Source organism: Rissa tridactyla, chromosome 2, assembly GCF_028500815.1.
Source record: "Rissa tridactyla isolate bRisTri1 chromosome 2, bRisTri1.patW.cur.20221130, whole genome shotgun sequence".
Taxonomy (NCBI): Eukaryota; Metazoa; Chordata; class Aves; order Charadriiformes; family Laridae; genus Rissa; species Rissa tridactyla.
In genome coordinates, this window is record NC_071467.1 from 40298349 (window position 1) to 40310404 (window position 12056).

The 12056-nt window shown below is 44.6% G+C and overlaps 1 protein-coding gene across 12 annotated transcripts in view; it reads left to right on the forward strand.

The window, feature by feature from the left end:
* Positions 1-2220: 2220 nt before the first annotated feature.
* ASPH (aspartate beta-hydroxylase) overlaps positions 2221-12056 on the forward strand; it is a 124636-nt gene continuing 114800 nt past the window's right edge. For 7 of the 12 annotated variants that reach the window (XM_054190662.1, XM_054190666.1, XM_054190669.1 and 4 more), the window contains exon 1: positions 2223-2424. In XM_054190662.1, the coding sequence (XP_054046637.1) occupies positions 2364-2424 (61 nt within the window). In that variant the 5' untranslated portion in view covers positions 2223-2363. Of the gene's footprint in view, positions 2425-12056 lie in introns of all 12 variants that reach the window. The other 5 variants (XM_054190675.1, XM_054190663.1, XM_054190667.1 and 2 more) reach the window with 2 other exon arrangements.

Genomic DNA, 12056 nt, shown 5'->3' on the forward strand with positions numbered 1-12056 from the left:
AAGGCTAGTGATCAGCATAAAGATACAATCCTGCTATGAGTATTTGCACCTCTGTGTGTATATTTTAATCCTGCAAGAGAGTCTTCTTGGACAGAAGAGTAAAGCAGGTACTGAATACACTGGAATGCTGGCAGCTGTGTGCCAATGAAAACAGAAATAAGGAATTTTACAGTCCATTTACGATAAAAAAATTTGTTCACAGTAAATCAAGAGCAATATCCTTCCAAGTGTCACTGCTCACCCAGTTGCTTCAATGTTTTTAATATAGCTTTTCTTATCACATTGCCACTTTCCATAGCCTAACTTCAGGAAACTGTATCCCACATCAACCACAAAACGCTGTTGTCTTACTTGACAGTAATTACTACTTGCAAGAATATAGTTAAACAAGCAGTTATTTTCTACTAATTCTTGTATTTTCAGTAAACCCAGTTACATATTATCAATTTTTTCTTGCTTTCCTCAGGACTATTTGTTCCTTAGATTGTACTTTCTGTTTTGCTGAAATGTTAATAATTCATCCTGTTAGCTTTTCTGTCATAAATTCTATGTGGTCAAGAGTATGTCTGCTCCTCCCTAGCAGCTTTTGAACTTGTTTGGCAGTTTCAGCCTCACTAGACAAAAGGAAAGCATCTCAAAAATGTTAAGTACTTAACATCATGTGAAAATAAGACTTTGGTAGAGCGCCATAACCAAGTGAAAAGTCTGGATAATCAACAGTACTAGATACCAATTAATTCACATGAGAGATACTAAGAAGTAGGCTTCATTAGTTTTGATGTTCACAAAACTAGTTGCTTTTACTTCTACTGGCTGAAGTGCCCACAATGCCATCCTGTTACTTGACTAAGCATTTAAGTCCGAATCTCATTCAAAATTACTGATTACTGCTCGCCAGTAAATCATCTTTTCTGGTTAGCTTCACTGCACTACTCAGTTCAAAACACAGTGGCAATGGTTGTTTTGGGAAAAGTCTTCTCCACCTATTTGGAAAGGCCCCAGTTTCCAGAATTGTTTATGTTCACCTGAAACACTGTATCATAGTTCATGGAATGGTTTGGGTTGGAAGGGACCTTAAAGACCATCTAGTTCCAACCCCCCTGCCATGGGCAGGGACACCTCCCACTAGGCCAAGTTGCTCAAAGAATTTATGGTCAGGACTCAAAAGGTGGGTTCTGCTTTTTTGTTTCAGAGTTCTACTGTTATGCCAAACCAATATTTAAGTAAGTCTCAATCCAAATCACTGAGTAACAAGAAGCATCTTGAATTCCTGTGAAAAAGAGGCTTGTTTTGTCACAGGCGATTTTTAAAGCCCCAAAAAGCTTGTTTGAGAATTCATCTATTGACGTAGCATACTTCAGGTTGAAAAGGCACTCTCTGACAGGCTAAATGAGCCCATTCCCCATAATTTGGGCGCTTAATTGTATGCGTTATTAACGCCTGAACACAGCAGAGGGCGGTTTAAGAAAGAGGACCGAATGCTTTAAGCAGAGCCTCCGCAAAAATAACCAACCCCCCCACTCAGCCCGCTTCACCAACTCAAGGCCTCTACCCCCGGCAGGGTGCGGGCGGCGGGGAGGCCCCTCACCCGCGGGGCGCCCTGACACCCCGGCCCGGTCCACCCACATTGCCTCCGGCTCGGACGCCGCCGGGCACGGAGCACCGACCGGACAGCCAGCCAGCCAGCCGGCCGGGCAGACACACGGACATCCCTTCCCGCCCTCGTTTTTCCTCACAGAGCTGGAAGACCTCGAGGCCTCACCACCACACACCCCCCCCGCTCCGGCAGCCAGCGGCCGCCCCCTCCTCGCCGCCCCTCTCCTGCTCAGAGCCCAAGCCCCCTTTCCCGCCAGCAGAGAACGGATGGAAGCGGCTCTCTCCCGCGGCGGCGGCCGCCGAGGGAAGGCCCAAACCGACGGCCCCGACACGGCCCCTCAGCGGCGGGGGCGGGGGCGGGCCCACGCCCACCCCCACACCGGCGCGCGCGCACGCTCGCGCGGCCGAACCCTCGCGAGAAGCCACCGCTCGCTCCCGCCCTTGCCACGTTCAAAGGCGCCGGCGGCGGGGAGCGTGTGTCGGGCGCGCGCGCGCGCCCCCGCCGCCCCGCCCCCTCCGCTGCCGCCGCCAATCGGAGCCGAGGGGAGCCCCGCCTCGTGCCCGCGGGCTGCCTCGCCATTGGCTGGCGGGTGCGGCGGGCGGTGCTGCTGTGTGGCCACAGGGCGCTCCCGCACGCGGGGCTCAGGTAGTGGTGGTGGTGGTGCCGCCGGACTCGTTCTCGCTGCCGCCCCGCCCCCGCCGCGCGCGCGCCGCCGCCGCTGCTCGTCGCCGCCGCTGCTCGTCGCCGCCGCCTGACAGAAGCTGCCATGGCCTCACGCAAGAGCTCCCGGGGCGCCGGCGGTAGCCCTAGCCCCGGCTCCAAGAGAGGTCAGTGACGCTGCCGCGGGAGCCAGGCCGGAACTCTGAGGGGAAGGGGTAGCCCGCCGGGGTGGAGCGGGGCGTACCGCTGTGGGGAGGTGGCCGGAGCGCCGGAGCTGGGGGAGGGGCCGCCCCCTCACCGCGGCGGGGGAAGCCCCTGGAGACGGGCGAGGGGGTGCTGCGCCTTCCCCTCCGCCTGCGGCTCTCGGCGGGCTGAGGTGCAGCCCCCCCATGGCCACCCCCACCCCTTCCCCCGGCCCTCCCGCCCGGAGTGGGCCGGCGGGGTCCGCGCTCCTCTGGCGCTGCGGGACCTTTGCGGGGGGGGGGGCGGGGCGTGACAGGGACAGGCGACGGAGGTCTGTCGTTCGGGTTTTTCCCCTTCCCGGGGGTTCGCGTGGAGGAGAGGCTTTCGTGGCCGGGCCTAGGCGGTGGGGACGTCCCTGGAAAGCGCCCCAAGAGGGTTGGGGTGAGGGAGAGGCAGATCGTCTGCCCGGGGCGGGTCTCGACATCTCTAGGTATCCCGGGAAAGTGCCTTTTCCTTCAGACCTTTTCCTCCAGAAGCTGGGGGTAGAACCGGGATGCCCGATAGCTGTCTAATGCTAGTGAAGTCATCATTATTCTTGTGTTTAAACTTGGATGTTGGAATATCTCCTCAGGCTGACCCGTTTAACAACACGGGCCTGAAGTTGTTCGATCTATTGTAGGTGTAGCATCTAAGATGATGGTTTCTGTAAGTATAGAAGCAAGGAGGAATAATCTTGGAAAAATGCAAGCAGAAGGTTATTTGAGACAGCTATCCCTACCCTCCACCTCAATAAAGAACACCTTAGAAAATCTGACTATTCATAAACTGCTATGTATGGACCCTTTTGGTAGGGAAAGCTTTATGTGCAGTAGCATTTTTAAGCATAGCAGAACATGCTTGAAAGGAAAAAAGTATATACTTCTGGAGTCACTGTGCAACCATACACAGTAAAGAAAGGAAGTGCTCTTATCTGAGATTGAGTGCGTGCTTGTAACTTCTTTGGTTTTGAGCTTGGCATGCATAGAACTCTGGTGATGAAGTGTGGTGATGACACTGAAATATCTGTTCTTCCTCTTTGAATATAACAATAATATGGAGAACAGTGTTAATTAAAGGATGAACTGTATAGGATTACTTTACGTATCACATGATCAGTTGAGAGAGAAAGACTTGAAATAGGCATGAAAGTTTAGAGATGATACTACAGTGAGATTACAATGTTCATAGAAATGGTTTTGGGTTGTTTTTTTTTTTTAAATCCTTTTCCAATTGCTGGAGTTGATATTACAATTTTTGCTTGGACTGGCAGTGCTCTGATCATCATCCAGTGTTATGCAAGCTAAATACATATTTTCAGTGATAATGCATTAAGAACACGCACCCCTGGTATAATTTCAAATACTAAATGAGGTTCTTTTAATATTTTAAATATCACTTTAAAAGTTCGTCAACATTTGAAAAATAAATTTATCAGAAAACTGAATCTGTGACCAAGTAAAAAAGTATTCCGTTGGTTTTTATTTTCAGTATGAGTAAGATTTTTATCTCTATGTATTAAAATAGCTGGTTTGTATAATTGCCCTGAGGACTCTTATTTACTGTTATCTATGAGGGGATGAAGCAGTATGAGTAATGTGTTAGGCACTCTCCTAAGATGTAACCTCTTAAATTTAAACAAATGTTTTGTTAGTTTCAGCAACGCCTAGTTAGAGTCCCTTGGACAATCGTAGAAATTACAGCATGAAGCTGATGCTGTAGTTGCAGCTGCAGAAAGAGGTAATGGATGATTACCCCATGCAAATAAAGGAACAGCTAGAGGAGCAGAGTCTTCGCAGCAGACTCTGTAAGCCTGCCACAGTTGAGGGATGTGAAAATGAGATGCGGAAATAATTTTGAGGTGGCTAGTAACTGAGACTGAAGTGTGGAAACCTCAAGTTTGAGGCAGTTCTTGATAATGTTGTAATAGTCACTTTCACAGCAGTTGATGCGAGAGGATGTGGCTTCTTGCCAGGGCATTGCTCATAGCTCTGAAACCACTGAAGTTCACAGCATATCTAAAAATCTGAGCAGTGAAGACAATAACTGCATCTGAATGTAGTAACCATCTGCTTTTAGGTTTCCGCATCAGAAAACATGGACAGTAATCTTACGAATAGATCAAGTCTCAAATAGTTCTAAATGTAGTGTTTAAAAAGGTGTTTTCAGATTCACTGAAACGTCAGAAGTGGAAGTCAATATTTTTTAGAAAGACAACTCTGCCTTTTACTTTCAAAAGTCATAGACTAGAAGCTGTCAAATCAGTGATAATGAAAAATAAAGTCTTTAAGCTTTGTACTGCTAGTGATGGACTCTTCTTTAAAAGTGACATTTATGGAATTGTATGAATATGCCAATGATTTTATTTGGAGTACAGAAGCAAAAACCAGGTCAAAATTTGACAGTTTGGGGGTACTTAGAGCGGGAAACATGTGCTTCTTATTATCTTTACTTTATTTATCTTTTACAAGGCATTATCTGTATCTAGAGACAACTGTGTTTTATATATATATAAAACATGTAATCCTACTTCTGCTAGTTCTGAGGCTGTGTTGTCCTCACACAGATTGAAGTCAAAGAACGCTACTGTTGCTTTGATAATTTTTCTTTAATCTCCGTAATAGTGATTGAGATGATCTTCTGAGATCTCCCTATGAAGGACACTGTTGTGGGTGTTTATTACAGGCCACCTGTTCAGAATGAGGCTTTCTACAGACAGCTGAAGGTAGCCTTGCAATCACAGGCCTTGATTCTCATGGGGGACTTCAATCACCCATATATCTGCTGGGAAGACCACACAGCCAGGCATGCACAGTCCAGGAGGCTTCTCCAGTGCATTGATGATAACTTTTTGACACAGGTGGTAGCTAACAAGGAGAGGAGCACTCCTGGACCTGGTACCGACAAACACAGAGGTACTGGTGGAGGACATTAAGGTTGGGGGCACCCTAGGTTGTAGCGATCATGAAATGATAAGAGTTCAGGATCATGGGTACCACACACAAAACATCAAGAAGTAAAATTACAACCTTGGATTTCAGGAGGGCTAACTTTGACCTCTTCCAAGAAACTGCTTGGAGAGATCCCGTGGGCTAGGGCTCTGGAAGGCAAAGGGGCTCAAGAAAGCTGGTTGGTATTCAAAGACCACTTCCTCCAAGCTCAGGATCGGTGCATCCCTAAGAGAAAGAAATCAGCCAAGGGATGCAGGAGACCTGCATGGTTGAGCAGGGAGCTTCTGAAAAAGCTCAAGTGGAAGAAGGAAGTCTACAATAAGTGGAAGAAGGGACTGACCCCTTGGGAGGATTACAAGAATGCTGCCAGAGCGTGCAGGGATGAAACAAGGAAAGCCAAGGCCACCTTGGAATTAAACCTGGCTAGGGATGTCAAGCTCAACAGGAAGGGCCTTCTACAAGTATATTGGAAGCAAAAGGAAGACCAGAGAAGTTGTGGGCCCACTGTCAAATGAGACAGGAGCCATGGTGACGGAGGATGCAAAGAAGGCGGAGTTACTGAATGCCTTCTTTGCTTCAGTCTTTACTGCTCGGCCCAGCCCTCAGGAGTCCCAGGCTTTGTGGAAGGTAACAGGGAAAGAAGAAGACTTCCTCTGGGTTGAGGAGGATCGAGTGAGGGATCAATTAGATATTCACAAGTCTATGGGCCCCAATGGGATGCACCCAAGAGTGCTGAGGGAGCTGGCGGAAGTCATTGCTGGGCCACTCTCCATCATCTTTGAAAGGTCCTGGAGAACAGGCGAGGTGCCTGAGGACTGGAGGAAAGCCAACGTCACTCCAGTCTTCAAAAATGGCAAGAAGGAGGATCCAGGGAACTACAGGCCGGTCAGCCCCACCTCCATCCCTGGAAAGATGATGGAACAGCTCGTTCTGGGCATCATCTCAAGGCATGTGGAGGAAAAGAAAGCTATCAGAAGTACTCAACATGGCTTCACCAAGGGGAAATCATGTCTGACTAATCTGATAACCTTCTATGATGGCATGACTGGATGGATAGATGAGGGGAGGGCAGTAGATGTGGTCTATCTTGACTTAAGCAAGGCGTTCGACACCGTCTCCCACAGCATCCTCAATAGGGAAGCTTAGGAAGAGTGGGTTAGATGAATGGACAGTGGGGTGGATAGATAACTGGTTGAAAGACAGAGCTCAGAGGGTCGTGCTTAGGGACACAGAGTGTAGTTGAAGGTCAGTGACGAGTGGTGTTCCCCAGGGGTCAGTACTGGGCCCAGTCCTCTTCAACATATTCATCAATGACCTGGATGAGGGGATAGAGTGCACCCTCAGCAAGTTCGCTGATGACACAAAGCTGGGGGGGGGTGGCTGACACATCAGAAGGCTGTGCCGCCATCCAGAGAGACCTAGACAGGTTGGAGAGTTGGACAGAGAGGAACCTTATGAAATTCAACAAGGGCAAGTGTAGGGTGCTGCACCTGGGGAGGAATAACCCCATGCACCAGTACAGGTTGGGGGCTGACCTGCTGGAGAGCAGCTCCGCTGAAAGAGACCTGGGAGTCCTGGTGGACAACAGGATGACCATGAACTGGCAATGTGCCCTTGTGGCCAAGGAGGCCAATGGCATCCTGGGGTGCATCAAGAGGAGTGTGGCCAGCAGGTCAAGGGAGGTCATCCTCCCCCACTACTCTGCTTGGTGAGGCCGCACCTGGAGTACTGTGTCCAGTTCTGGGCTCCCTGGTTCAAGAGGGACAGGGAACTGCTGGAAAGGGTGCAGCAAAGGGCTACCAAGATGATTAGGGGACTGGAACACCTCTCTTATGAAGAAAGGCTGAGGGATTTGGGTCTCTTCAGTCTGGAAAAAAGACGGCTGAGGGGGGACCTAATCAACACTTAAAGGGTGGGTGTCAGGAGGATGGGGCCAGGCTCTTTTCAGTGGTGCCCAGCGACAGGACAAGAGGTAATGGGCACGAACTTCAGCATAGGAAGTTCCACCTAAACATGAGGAGGAACTTCTTTACTTTGAGGGTGGCAGAGCACTGGAACAGGCTGCCCAGAGAGGTGGTGGAGTCTCCATCTCTGGAGACATTCAAAACCCGCCTGGAAGTGTTCCTGTGTAACCTGCTCTAAGGTGACCCTGCTCTGGCAGGGGGGTTGGACTAGATGATCTCCAGAGGTCCCTTCCAACCCTATGATTCCATGATTTTTCTCTGCACGATTGCAGAAGATGTTTGATTTTGCTTTTTCCTGTTTTAACCATGTAGTGTCCTTATATATCCAAATGCAAACCTGTTGCCAAGCTTTTAATTTTTACTCATCTTTTGGACCTTCTAAGGTCCCTTAATCTAATCTTTTCATTAATTTCTAGCTTTTCAATTTTCTTCGGATTTGGTGTTTTTTTGGTATGCATTCAATTTGTCCTTATGTCCTTATGTAAATACAAAGTTGTGCTAATATTATTTCTTTAGTTAACAGTATCACTTCTAGAAAGATAGTTGTACCTGTGAATTTGCATGAACTTCAACATTTTATCTCATCTCTATTGTAAAGACTACTTTATAGTGTTCTTTCTCTGGGTGAGGCTCTCCATTAGCTTTTTAATTTACCTAAAGACCAGAGAAAGTTCATCAGCTAAACAGGTCATCTTTTTCCTGCTGGAGTTCTTTTGTTGGCTCTTGGGAACATTGAACTTCACGTTGCTGCTTCCAGTGCTTTAAGTGGGATTGCCCATGCCTTCTCCAGTCTCTCTCAGCTACCTAGCTGTGCTGTGCTGTGACATCTCCTTCTCTTACACTATGGATTCAATGTAAATGTGATGCTTCCATCTATCTAAAAATTCTGTCTCTCTAATTTCTGATCTGATCTACTGGCCAGTGTGCTTGCTTTGTGCTCTTGACTTCACAATTGTATAGTGTATCATCTGATTTCTTGTGTTACAATCTATGCATTATTTCCATCTTCATTTTAATTGTAATCCTTAGGAAGAATGGTATTAAGGTGATGGAGGTCATAAGTGAGATGTAAATTTGGGATGCTCTGTGGGGCATAGAAATGTTTTGACTGGTTTGTCCAAGTCTAATTCCTAGTGTTTGCTGAACTAATACAAATTCTCATGAATTTGTAGTGTGCTTGCTTATTGCTTTGATTTGACTATTTAAACTCAATGTTGGAATGTTTTCTTGTGCTATCTTTGGTATTCAGGAGTATGCAATGGAGAGTTATTACTTTGTTAGAGTTGCTATATGACTATTGCAGACAAATGAGAAATTCTTTTTGTCTCAATGGTGGAATCCTTATAAACTGTTTTATAAATTTTGCAGTGACTTCTTCACCAAGCTTATCCTATTGCCTAATTTAGTTGCTTACAACTAGTTTAAGATCTTGAATTATTACCATTACTGCTAGATATTTTTAAAAAAGTTTGGCACAGACTGGTAAAAACATGTCTCTGCATTCAGAACAAGATGAATTTAACCAGGAAACTTGATTATAACTTATGAGACTAATCTCTGAATTTGTGTACCTGGTATCTAATAGCTAACTATAGCTTTCAAAGTATGAATTGCTCATGTCAGTGACAAAGTATCTAAATAACAACTGTGTGTATGTGTGTGTGTGTTTCTTCCCTAAACTTTCAGGAAACACAAAAATGTGCTTATATGAATAGCAAAACCACAAAAATTCGGACAGCCACCTCTTTGTGATTCATCTGTCTGCCTTGTGTCTTGTTCAGGGTGGCCTTTCTGGAAAGGCCATATTGTAAAATAATATTGTAAAATAATCTTCCAAACTGAATAGTGGAAGCAACAGTAATGGTCCAAACATCTATAGCTTACATAGTATGTTGCAACAGCGCCATCAATGAAATTACTGGTTTTGCTGGGATTCGCCCCCACCTTTTTTTTTTTGCCCCCTTTTTTTAAATGTCCTGAACAAAACTGTTGAAATAAGTCAGTTTTCTTATCTCTGATTAAATGAAGTGATGTAAATAACATTCTTAAAATTATTTCTTAAAATTATTAACATAGGTATTCCTCTGCATACTCACATGGAATAGTGAGTCCTTGATATACCTCTTCATTCGTCTAGACCTAGAGTTAAATGAGCTCTAAATCTTAAAAAGGCAGTTGTGTTGTCAAAATTAGTTCTGTCTGTATGAAACTGGCTGCCGAAGTCCCTCTGCAATGAAAAACGATCAATTGGAACACAGTATAAGCTTTTATGACTATTTTTTTTCATATTGCTTGATATTTGGATTTCTTCCCTTTGCTTTTTCTCAAGAAAGTATTGTTTCAGGTTTTAAGGTTACACTTACACCTGAGCGTAGCAGGGTTAACATAAAGAGAGCCTGATACTTTCCCTCTGTCTGTACTTTTTCTCCTTAAGAATTCTGGAGCACTGGGGGGTTCTTCTCCCTGCTTCTGGAGATGCTGCCACGTGATAAAGACATCAAGGAAAGTTCTCCTGCCCCTTTTGATCCAGGGTGGGCTGAAATCTTGGGCCTGCTTTGTGTTGTCTAATGTATCTTACCTGCATGCAGGAAATCATTGTGGTTAAAAGATATAGTGGTTCAAATATGGACAACCTTGCACTTAAGAGTTGCAAGGATGTCTGTGTTCCTATACTCTTTGAGCATTTCTTTAAGAGTTTAAATGTTACATAAGAAAGGTGGCCTTTTCAATAGCCTTTTGGGTATAGAGCTTGTTTAAAATGCTAGGTGGAGAACTTCAAGTATCAGTAATAATCTCAGTGAGACAGAAATTTGGAGTATATTCTCCCAGATTTTGGCAGTTACTTCGAGAATGCACCTGAAAATTCCCCCTCAGAGGTGGTAGCTAGTCTACGTTCAGACTCCAGGTATGTGTATCATATCGAGGGATTAAGGGGTTCAATCTTTTTACAGTTCAATGCTATAGGTCTGCCGTCAGCTTAATCTAGTCTGAGGTTGCTGTGCAGTCTTCCTCAATTTCCCTTCCCTGTACCTGAATTAGTAGCTGTGCAGGTGCTAGGTGAACCACACAGGGAACTGATAAGCCGAAAGCTGACTTGTCTCTTTTCCTCCCAGACTGGCTCAGTGCACAACTTTCCATAAAGTCATTTGGGTATAAGGGAAGAGATGACAAAGAGTGGCTGGGCACCAGGGGAGGGTGAGGTTGAATTTGGAGTTTTATGTTCACTCATGCCATCCTGGAACCGTGGTGCGAACATAGAAGGTGAACGATTTGGCTGGATATGGTAATGTAATGGCTGGATATTTAAGGGCTTTGGTAAAGATAACAAAAATTACTAGCTGTAAAAGCATGTGTGTTAAGATTATTTCTAATTACAGAGTGCATAAAGAGGTGAGATTTCAATGTTGCTGTTTCGTTAAACTGAAAACCCCTTTACTGATCACCTGTATGAAAAGAAAAAAAGTTCATTTTCATCTGGACCTTTTTGAATCATTTTGAAACATGTAAAAAGTGTTTCTGTGCTAATTCTTATGTTGAATTCTTCATTGTAGAGAACTTGAGCAGTGAAGTTCTGATTTACCCCAAGTGGTTCTTTCCTGATGAAGATCACAAACTGGTAATCTGTGTGATACCCTGCAGCAATCTTTTTTTCCTAACCGCATCCTACAGACTAGCTCTTTGCATGGAAGAGTTTTGAGCTATGCTTTGAAGTGTAAATCATAACTCTATTATGTGTCTTTAAGCACACTGGAAATTAAGTATGCAGATAAACATATACGGAGTTTGAACAGACTGTAGTACGTGTGGTTCAGCTTTGTTTTAAATGAAACAAATTTTAGTCTCTCCTTCATATGCAGTTGCACTATTACTATGCATGTACTTACCCAGCGTAACAAGTACTACCAAGTTGTTTGAAGACTTTGTAACATAATTAATAGCTAGGGTTTTTTTTTTCTTGTTTTATAGTTATATTTCCTGAGGTTCTGCTTAAATGATAATTGACAATTAATTAATAATGTAACTTATCTCACTTTCTTGCTTTTTACGCTGGTGTTTTGTAAGGTGGGGTTTCTTTAGTATTATTAAAGAAAGTTCAGATAGCAGTTTGTAACTGTGGAACTGTTTCTTTCCATAGTAGCAGGAGGACACAGCTATGTATTTTGTAGCAAGAAAGTAGAGAACAGAGCAATACTTTTGTGACTGAGATCTCCTAACAACGTATTTTAATAACTATCGATAGATCCAAAAGTACATAATGACTGTAGATATGAGACACCTACAAACTCTTTTGAACTCTGTAGGAAGTGCAGGTGCATAGCATCTCTATGAACTAGCACCTAATTAAATTGACTCAGTATCAGATTTGGTTTAGGCATTAAATAAAAGAATTTAAAAAATTATTTTTTCCGTAAGCAGAGACTCATGAATAGCAGAGTTGTAGGTGTTTGCATGGCAACTAGAGTTTTGTTTGCTTCTATTTCAAACTCCTTTAAACCATGAGAAAAATTGAAAAAACTGAACCTGCATCATCTGTTTTCTTTCTTTTGTGGCTTAATTAGGACTTGTTGCTAAAACAAATTGATGTGACCCACATTACAGGATAGGAAAATGGAACAAGGAAAAAATACCCTAAAATTAATGCCAGCATGCTATATGCAGAGATGA